The 10,128-nt window shown below is 38.9% G+C and overlaps 1 protein-coding gene across 1 annotated transcript; it reads right to left on the bottom strand.

Moving 5' to 3' along the window:
- Positions 1-1,022: 1,022 nt before the first annotated feature.
- LOC113648226 (claudin-20) lies at positions 1,023-9,478 on the bottom strand. The gene is made up of 3 exons (XM_027155331.2): positions 8,939-9,478; positions 4,038-4,097; positions 1,023-3,482 (listed from the first exon to the last, which is right to left on the bottom strand). The coding sequence occupies exon 3, from the start codon at positions 3,337-3,339 to the stop codon at positions 2,527-2,529; it is 813 nt and encodes a 270-aa protein (XP_027011132.1). The 5' UTR covers positions 3,340-3,482; positions 4,038-4,097; positions 8,939-9,478; the 3' UTR covers positions 1,023-2,526.
- Between the last annotated feature and the right edge of the window lie 650 nt (positions 9,479-10,128).

Here is a 10,128-nt window from a genome sequence, read left to right as displayed (position 1 = left end):
CTTTTCTCCTGTTATATCGGAGAAATTTAGAAACGAGTTATCCCGTCATCACTTGTGTTCTAGTAGCTATAAATGGCCGTTTCTTCACCAGCTTCCTTTCACACAAATGCAAAAAATACAAATTATTACTGAGATGCCAAAAGATATGTAACAAAGAGCTGACACTCTTTGGAGACTCCTTGTTTAAAGGTTAGACCAGAGTTGAGGACTCATTTAGCACTGTGTTAAATAATAAAAATAAAGATCACTGCATTGGTCAATGGTCCAGAATCTGAAGTTGTTATTTCAATGAAATGAGAGTTTTTCATGAAGAACTCACAGATTTAAACATGACTAATAGATCATTATTTTGGCCATAATCTTATTTAAACGGTTTCCTGCTCATTGGAAATCTAATGAAATTTACTAGCACTATCTCTCAGGGTAATGAACTTTCCCTAGATGTCCGAACAGCTGATTCACTGACTGACCTTCACACGGCAGGTGAAGACCTACCTCTTACTGAAACACTTAAACTAGTGCTTATTTTCCCTGTTTTGTTTTATGTGTTATTAAAAAAAAATAGTTTTAGGTTGATGGTATCCTAAGTGTGTGACCTAGAGAACCAGTGTTAATGTGTATTCATGATAGAGGCTTCAAAGCACTTTTGTACATCGATCTGAATAACCGTGTCTGCCAAATACCATAAATATAAATGTAAATCTAATGAAATCGAGCAGACGAGACATCCTTGGTGCTGCTTCACCTAAGGTTTCTGAAACAATGAATGAAAGTCTGATTGTATCCTAAATACTTTCTGTAATACACGTTAATACCGCATCTTCATATATAATCAAATATTTTCAAACAACAATTATAAATCTAAATAATCTCTTATTTATAAAGAATTATTTGATAGCAAGGAAAATCCGTAGCCACTACTTTAACCTCTGTGTGGTGTTCGGCTCAAACTGACCTGTTTTATATTTTTATAAAGTGTTTTGAATTTGTTGTAAATCATCCGCATTTAGAGATGGTCTTTCTTTTTTTTTTCTCGTGCTTTTATTGTTGTTCATCATTTGATAGATCAGTTCTAAATGAAACAATTTATTCTTTAGATTTACACCACGAGGTCTTTACTATAGTATATTTTGTTAACCAAATTAGAACTTGCCCCAGGTCAGTTTGACCCAAACAGCACCAAAGGGACCAAAGAGTAAACATAACACAAGGGTTAAGTTTAAGGTGGAATGACAGTAACATTTGCATCGCTTGTTAGGAATAAATTAATTTTTTTCAAGATGGCCGTCACATAACGTTCCAGCGTTCACTTACACGTTTCATGCTTATAAATTATAGCCAATCTGAGTAACATCACTGAAGTACTGGACGAGGTTTAGTTTAAAAAATGATGCGATGTGATAGAACTGCCTTTACTTTGATAGCTACCTTAACCTCCAAAGAAACAAACATCATACACTAAAAATGTCAACAATAAAAGTCTCTAAACATAATAAACCAAGTCTGAAGGTGAAACTCTTTAAGACCTTCTTTAGACTCTTTCTTTCTGTAAACCATGACCTACTGTATAGCGAGGAATGTTTTGCCAAACCTATTAAAGGGTTCAGATGTGGCTGAAGGGAATCTTTTCACTACAATCCATGAGGTTCAGAACAGGCTGCAGCCATGTCAGCGTCCCTCAGAACAGCCTCTGCTGCATTTCCTGCACCAATGACAGGCGGTCACACATGGTAAAAATGATTGGGTGCAAGACCCCATTACCCCTGCAGCAAGAGAGTGTGTATGTGTGTGTGTGTGTGTGTGTGTGTGTTTGGAGGAGGAGGAGGAAGAGGAGGAGGAGGAGAGCTGGATTACATGCAATAAATGAGCAGCGTGCACCCATCCGGAGCGAAGCTAATGGGAAAGCAAAGAGCATCATTACCTCAAATGATGTGCGCTTCAATATGTTTCACCTCCACCAGACACTTTGGAAAATAAAGACAAGACATTGTGCTGTTTCTACGCTGGGGTTTAGACTTTGTATTGTGCCATACTCATCATGTCGAAATGGTGTAAGTCGATGTTTTTGGGTGATGTGTTTTCTCATATCTGTTAAGCATTCTGCAATGGGATCAAGCTATAAACAGCAATAATGGCTCATTTGAATAAAGAGCTTATTTCCAAAGAGCCGCTTTCGTCTGGTGTAATGAAATGATTTCAGCCGTCAGTCACATGCAGACTTCTAAGTTTAAAGCTTTGGCATGTAGCAGCGTTATCTCTAACAACACAAACGCAGTCAGAACTTTTTTCATGCCCGTATATTTAATGTTCCTTGAATCAGTACGTGTTTCACCTGAGGATTTACAGTTCCGGCTACGGTTCTAGAAACATCTCCACTTACGATAATGGTCACAGTACATGAAAAAACTGACGAAAGGGGGAGAAAAGCGTCATTGGCGTCATCACTCCTCCCTCTTTCCTCCATTCATCGCTTCTGACAGCCGCGTGTACAACCTGAGCCTCGATCCCTGAGACTGTTCAGAATTTTTAGACATAGTCCTGCAGGCTGTAGAGGGCCTTGGTGTCCTGAGGTCGCTTGCGAGATGGGGAGTAGTACTGCTGCTGCTGCTGCTGTTGTTCCAGCTGGAGTTTGTCCTGCACCGCTTTCTCTTTGTGCTCCAGCTCTGGCTCCGGTGGCTCCGTCTGGCTCTGTTGTTCTCTCTGCTCCTTTTTCTTCTGCTCCTGCCTTATTACCTTGTCAGGGTTGGATACCCCGCAATTTGTGGCCCTGTCCCGTTTTCTGGGGCATGAAAGACAAAAAATGACGCCTCCAGCTAAGAAAAACCCAGCCGACACAAATGCCACGTAAACGGCTCCCCCTGGCTCGTACTTTCCACTCTGAGGTACTTTAGAATCCATAAAGCTGGTGATGACCTCATTGGTGAACCAGGACGCTGGCACGAGGCACAGGAAGCCTGCAAGGACGAAGCATGTTCCGGCAGCAATTGCAGTTTGTACCTTGGAGCTTTGACTACCACCCCAGTGAGTACATTTAAGCCCCAGGGCAGCCAGCCAGAGCCCGAGAGTTGCCAGCAGACAGGAGAGGACCATGGTGGTGCGGGCGGTCTGAAGGTAAGCAGGCAGCGCCAGTACGGAGTACTTAAGCGTGCAGCTGAAGATACCCGTGCTGTACCAGGTGCAGTCCATCCACAGGCCCTGCATTTGTGAGATTGCGGTCATGATGTTTGAGCCCGTGGCGACACTAACTTTCCAGTTGGGCAGCAACGTGGCCATGGTGGCACCCAGAACCCCAAGCAGCGCCAGGATGAAGGCGAAAATCTGCATGGTGGACGAGGGCATGATTTCATTGGTGTCCTTCTCCTTTTCTTTCTGTCTATTTTCCTTTCACCTTGCGGCGGCGGCGGCGGCCCCCGTCCTCGCGCTGCGTCTCCCTATCACCACTGTTCAGGCCAGATAATTTCCTCAGCACGGGCTCCAGCGGGCTGCGATAAAGAGCGAAATGAGAATTGAACTGAGCAAGCAAGCGTGACGTCTTGACAGATGAGGCGCATGGGGCTGGTGCCTAGGATGGGAGACTGTATTTTTTCTATTTTTTTTCTCTCAATCCCTCCCTCCTTCCCTTTTTTACTTTTTAGGACATTAACAATCTGCATTTTAACTCTGCATTTCAGCACCGTGGAAGTGATGTTGTGCTTTTTGAAAAGGCTAATTATTCTTTCTGCTTGTCCGACTGCGGAGTAGCCCCTCTGGCAACGGGCGCTGAGGGGACTACAACAATCTTCTTGGCTTAAAAAAAATGGCAGGTAAAATATTAGCTTTGAAAAATCCAGTCTACTATGTGGGCAAGCATGCCTGTTTTGTAAGAGTTAATTGATTTTGCTCTTATCTCTGCCAGCCAGCATGAAAACGTAAAATCGCCCATTTCCTTTGTTCGTCTTGCTATTGCAGTTGGTGTAATTCTTAGATAAGGACGTGCAATGCTGATAAAGAGAATCGCACAACAGTCATGTTGTATAATCTGCGATCTTAATACTCACATTCTTAATGGAGTTCGTAGTGCGGTACAGATGCATCACGGGATCTCGGGAAGATTTAACCTAAAAGACGAAAAGGAATCGGTTTCTACAAAACAAATCAAACATAAACAAACAAAAACAATTCAAATACAAGTAAACGTGTCAGCTTAGAGTTTTACATTGTCCTGTTAATGATTTTGAATGTTAATGATTTTTCCTGTATAAATAAATAAATAAATAAATAAATAAATAAATAAATAAATAAATCCTCTAGCCCTGTCCTTGGTGTTAGCCCGTTGTGGAACTGATGGCAATCTAAGTGCACTAACCCTGAACAGTGAATAAACGCATCCTCACCTGAAGGTCATTCAGTCGCTCACGTCATGACAATGAGCCATTTTTATTTTCTCCCAGCGACAAAGAACATCTGCCAAATCAGCTTCCGTTAAAACCATACAAGACCCCACGTAAAATTCACCAGAAACCCTTCAACCTTCTGAAGTTCTTTTTTTCCTCTCAAAATGTAGAAGAAGTTATAGCTAGACAAATGGAAAGTACTCTTTGTTGGGAAAATTGTGCTTGTACATACTGCTGTAAACCTGTGATTAAAATAATCCACAGTAAACATCTATATCGCTAATTACTGCAGTGAGTGTGGACCTCCCACATGACCACCTGCACTGAGACGCATGAGTGGACGACATAAATGTACAAAATTACTGTCTCTTTGTTACCCCACCTCTTCTCCCAAACCTCCCGCTGAATAAAAGTACCATTTACACCCTTTTCTCCTCCGGTCATGGATAATGTAGAAAATCTCAGCTCTAACCTTGTGATGTCCTTGTGAAATGAATTATTTTTGTGATTTTGCTTTGTTTTCTTTATTTCTGAGTTTTGGTTCTGCACTCTATCATTTTCATCAATTGAAAAATATATTATATCATTTATAAAATATCTAAATATATGAAATAATTTTACATTATGTTAAATTTAAAACAAATACAAAATAGCGCTTTAGCTGGTGTCAGAATTTTACGCCCTAATGTACGGGCTGTGTGATGGGATTTCATATGAATAAAGTAAAATGTTTTTAAACATTAAATCCACCTCAAAAATCTGAATTGTTTCACAATTGATGTGTGCTGATATTTTGATAAATACAGATTATATAGACTTCAATAAGAAAAAAAAGGCAGAAATATTTTGCCTTGTCCAATGGTGATATTTCTAAGAATTGTGAGATGAAGTAACAGTCAGAAACGTCTGGCGCTCTCAGAACTCATCCATGAGGAAGTCTGTTGAAAAATGTAAATAAAATGCTGTGTGTGTGTGTGTGTGTGTGTGTGTGTGTGTGTGTGTGTGTGTGTGTGTGTGTGTGTGTGTGTGTGTGTGTGTGTGTGTTTGGGGTACCGGTACTTTCTGAACAGCAGTAACGTAGTAATGTTAAATGCTGCTCAAAATAAATTTAGTCTATCAAAAAAGATAAAAAAAAAAAAAGATTTCAGTCTAATTAATTATTATATTTATTAATAAGTCAAACTCATAAATGTTATTAAGTTCACTTCTAATGAACCGAGCAAGCTAACATAAACTAGCTTTACAGGCTATCTGCTAAGATGTTCTATGCTAAACCTCTCCGGTTAGCCTATAGCTAAACTGACTGAGGAAACCTGAGAGGATTTCCAAGAGGATTCTTAAACCATGTTCATCGTGATCAGAAATCCATATCAGTCATGAAATCACACATCCTCAAAAAAATAAAAAATAAAAAAAATAGGTCACTTATAGTGAAAAGAGTCACATCTGTACCACGGCTCAAAAACCCCTAAACAATTTAGGTGTATACAGGAAACTCTGTCGCGCTGTCTTCCTGTTATTACTCATTGTTCCTGCTAAACTTTTATCGCTGTGCTAACTGCATTCTTTACAAGGCACTTCAGCAAAGGTCATGACAATATTTAATCAGTAAATATTCGTACACAAGTAGCAGAAATGTCACAGGCTTGTCCTGACCTAGCAAAAATAACACACTGTGGGAAAATCATGCCTTTGGTATGTTTTTGAACTGATCTGAGTTTAAACAGCGAGTTTCTGTGACTAACAAATGAAAAACATCTTTAACATTGTAGATGTTAAATTTTTTGCTCAGAAATGCCCCTTAAAGCTGTTTTACCTCGTGTATGAAAGGGGGTAGGTTTGCATTGCTTTGAATCCTGGGTTGTTGTGTTTGTCGCACATAAAGCCCTGGACATTTTTTAGGGAGCGTGGGAAAAAAAAAGATTCCCAAAGATTCCTCTCTCACAGTGCGGTCTCTCCAACTCTTTCTGCCTCTACATGTTATTTCTTTAATCCTGATTTCTTGTCATGTAATCTCCAAAACAGTAAAGTGTGTGTGCCAAAATGTTTCTTTATTATTTCTGTAGGTTATTCAGTCATGGGCAGTATTACTGGAAATGATATGTTCTTAAATGTTGATGAATACCGTGAGAGCATCGTTAAATGTCTCATACTGAATAAAATCAGACCTGTTTAATTATGTATTGGCTTCAGCGTTTTCTATTATTAAAGTTGCTATAGTACAAAGAAAGTAGAACTTAGCCAGATTCTGCATTGGTTCGGAAAACGGAGTGTGTGGTATTCGTATAAAGACGTATAAAATCTGGTGCCACTTCACATAAAGTGTTGATTATTAATCAGTTGTTATATTGTTATGACATCATGGATTACCCATAATTACTAACATCAGCATGTTTATTAAGCCTAAAGACTGAGAGTGAGTGAAAGATTCAACAGACTGTATCGTGTAACTGTCTTTTACTATACTGTATTATCTGTTTGCATTTATCTGTATCTTGTCTTGCATCGTTTACATAAGATTACACACGTCTATTATTTGGATAAATTCATTTACTTTTTAGACCTTAGTTCTGTGTTGTCTAATGTAGCTCTGTGTCTTTATGTAGCACCAGGTCCTGTTTTATGTCCCTATGTACTGCATCAGATATTTATATATGGTCCAAATGACAATAACAGCTTCTTGATTTGACCTGAGTCTTGACTTTACGATGGAGTAAGAAGGCATTCATTTAACATTTCTTAATAATACTTAAATAATACTTTAAACTAATGATCAATCTCAGTCTAATACTAGTAAAAACTAAGTATCACTGTAATGAAACTCTGAAATGACAATTAATTCATTATTTTCAGTTAAACATTAGAACACCCTAAAGGTTAAGTCTATAGCTGTTTTTGTAGTTCGTTGCTTTGTCTCTCACTTCTAAATCAGACACTTTTAGGAAGCTAAGAACACTAAACCTTTTTTACTTCCTTCCCTAGAGAGCAAACACATTAAGAGGTGCATATTAACAAAGCTGTTCTATTATTCTTTTATAAAGAATATTTATCATGTGATACATTTTGTAGTTTCTAAGCACTGCTTTGTTGCTAATAAAGGCTGTAGTGGCTCAAGCAGATAAGCCTCTTGGTTGGAGGATCGGGGTTCAAGCCCCAGCACTGACAAGCTGACACTATTGGGCCCTTGAGCAAGGCCCTTAACCCTCTCTGCTGGTTCTGTCTCATGATTAACCCTGTGCTCTGACCCCAACCTCTAAAGCTGGGGAAAGTGAAATAAGAATTTCACTGTGCTGTAATGTATATGTGAAAAAATATCTTTGAATAAATGAAGTCAAATGAAGAAGCTGACGCAGTACATAGTGAAATGAAACAACGTTCCTCCAGGACCATAGTGCTACATAAAACAACACAGAGCTACATGAGGCAAGATAGAGCTAAAGACTGAAAGTAAGTTGTCCTAGCCACATAAAGTGCAATGTGAAAGACCTAGCGCAAAAGTGCAGAGACAATACAAGGCAAAAAAAAAAAACACAAGATAGCACAGACCAGCATGTATTCTGAAAATTGTACAAAACGTGCAAAAGAGGGTTGTATACACAGGGTATAATGCAAACATATATACACTTCTGTTATAGCAGCAAGTGGGTGAGGGTGTGTGAAGAACCTCAGTAACTCAGGAATCAGGAACTCTAAATGATGTCAGTGAAGAGACAAACATTTACTCTACAAAAAGCATTTTCATACGTTTGAGATGACATTTCATTACTTGTTAGTGACATTTTTCTTGACTAAAACTTAAGAAGGAATGACAGACACCTGATCAGTCTGTACATTTTTTTTATTTATGTAGGTTTACAGAGTTATGAGATGGATTTTATACTGGATGATGAAAATAAACCAGTACAGCGAGAAAAGACAATCAGTTCACTGACTTTGGTGCCATTCATGTGAAAGCCATGAGCTTTAGAGATTTGAGTCGGCATGAGTCTGCACAAAAGCAGGAGAGAACGTTGTATCACCTGCCTTCAAATCAACACTCATTGTGCTCATTGTGTTCAATGACCGACAGACAGCAGCACTTTGTCTCTGTGATTGGACATGACTGATTATAATCAGCTCATTTATTTTGTAAGCTTGCCTTGGCATGTTTTGATTGTTGTGTAAGGAGCCAGTGGCACAAAATATTAAGCTATGCTAGCTAGATGTGTTTAATGAAGTTCTTGGATAACTATTTTTGATAAAATGAATCTAATCAATTAAGTTTGTAATCAGAAAACATCCGTTAAATCTTTAAATGCAATTTTCTCTTGTTTTTGACATTTGGCATAATCACTTTAAAAATGATAGATATTTCAGTTCATGGCTGTATTTTTCAGAACCATATATAGTCGTAAATGTGAAACTCGCACCATGTGAATTTTTTTTCCAGGAAGCCACACATACTGTAATTCATGTCTACTTTAGCAGATAATACATAATACAGATAAAAAATAGCAATAATCAACTTGTAGAATTTCTTCTGACACTTTATTCAGGAAGAGAAAGAATAGAGTAAGTGTACAAACCTGGACTCATAACCCCAGTTTCCACAGCAAGACCCAGGAGATGTCCTGACAGTCTGTTCATCAGTGAGGTGTGTGTGAGAGGTCTTACACATCCAACCACATGTGAAGTCAGAAAGATTTGTGTCCAAAAAGTGTTGAGAGAATGAGGCTACAAAATAAGTGACTTGAAACTCCAGGTTCCAGCATGCTGAGATGTGTGTGTGTGTGTGTGTGTGTGCGTGTGTGTGTGTGTGTGTGTCCATGTGAGAATACCAAGTACGAGAACAGAGCACAGAGTTGATCTTTATTCCCCCTTTTTCCTCACACACTCATCAGTGTTCAGAGCGCCCCTTCGTGCAGAAGAGAGGGAGTGTGTGTCATGGCTGGAGCTTCACACACTGTTTATGTGTGAGTGAAATGGGCTGGACTTGCACTCCTCCACAAAAGTGTTGCTGTGGCAACGCTGGCTTCTCATCACACATCACATTCAGTGTTTCATTCCTTCTTGAATTGCTCCAGTAAAATCTCCATGCTTGCACCTCTTTATATTTTGCATGAGCTTAAAAAAACAGTCTCAGTCCTATCCTCAGTGTTCCATAAGCAGGAAAAAGAGAATGGAAGAGAGAGAAAGCAGAGGATTTAGTTAAACTCTACTTTCTCGGAGAGGTGTGAAACATTATTTCAGCTCCATAACAGATAGCAATCACTCCCCCTATCCTCGGATTGAAAAGGTGACCACGATCATGTGGCACTCAGAGGTGGTATAAAAGCTCCTCCTCCCACACACTCATGATTATCATCGCCCACTTAAGTTCTACACAAAGCAAGCGCTCGAGAAAAGAGCTGTCATTATGACTCATTTGAGCACTATTCTTTCTCTTTGTAGGCCACAAGAGCAGCATGAAGCAGTAGGTTTCACTGTCCTTTAAAAAAGAAAACTTAAATTCAGAATTAATGGAGTTCTTTAAAAGCATAAGCAAAAAAACAAACAAACAAAGAAACAAACATAGCACTTTAAATTTTCCACTCACACAACTGTCATGTAGCAGAAGTTAGATTTAAGCTTGTGCGTTCACATGTTGATCAAGTTTAGCATTGGGTCAACTGGATAAACACGTAGAACAAATAAGACTGAAAAGATATTTTTTCTTTTAGAAAAGAAAAACTAGGTAGATAGATAGATAGATAGATAGATAGATAACTTAGAAAAC

The sequence above is a fragment of the Tachysurus fulvidraco genome, chromosome 16 (genome assembly GCF_022655615.1).
Source record: "Tachysurus fulvidraco isolate hzauxx_2018 chromosome 16, HZAU_PFXX_2.0, whole genome shotgun sequence".
Classification (NCBI taxonomy): Eukaryota; Metazoa; Chordata; class Actinopteri; order Siluriformes; family Bagridae; genus Tachysurus; species Tachysurus fulvidraco.
This window is presented reverse-complemented; position numbering and strand designations above follow the sequence as displayed.

Bases quoted from the DNA above. Each gene is read 5' to 3' on its own strand.
- LOC113648226 (XM_027155331.2), bottom strand. From the start codon at position 3,339: ATGCCCTCGTCCACCATGCAGATTTTCGCCTTCATCCTGGCGCTGCTT.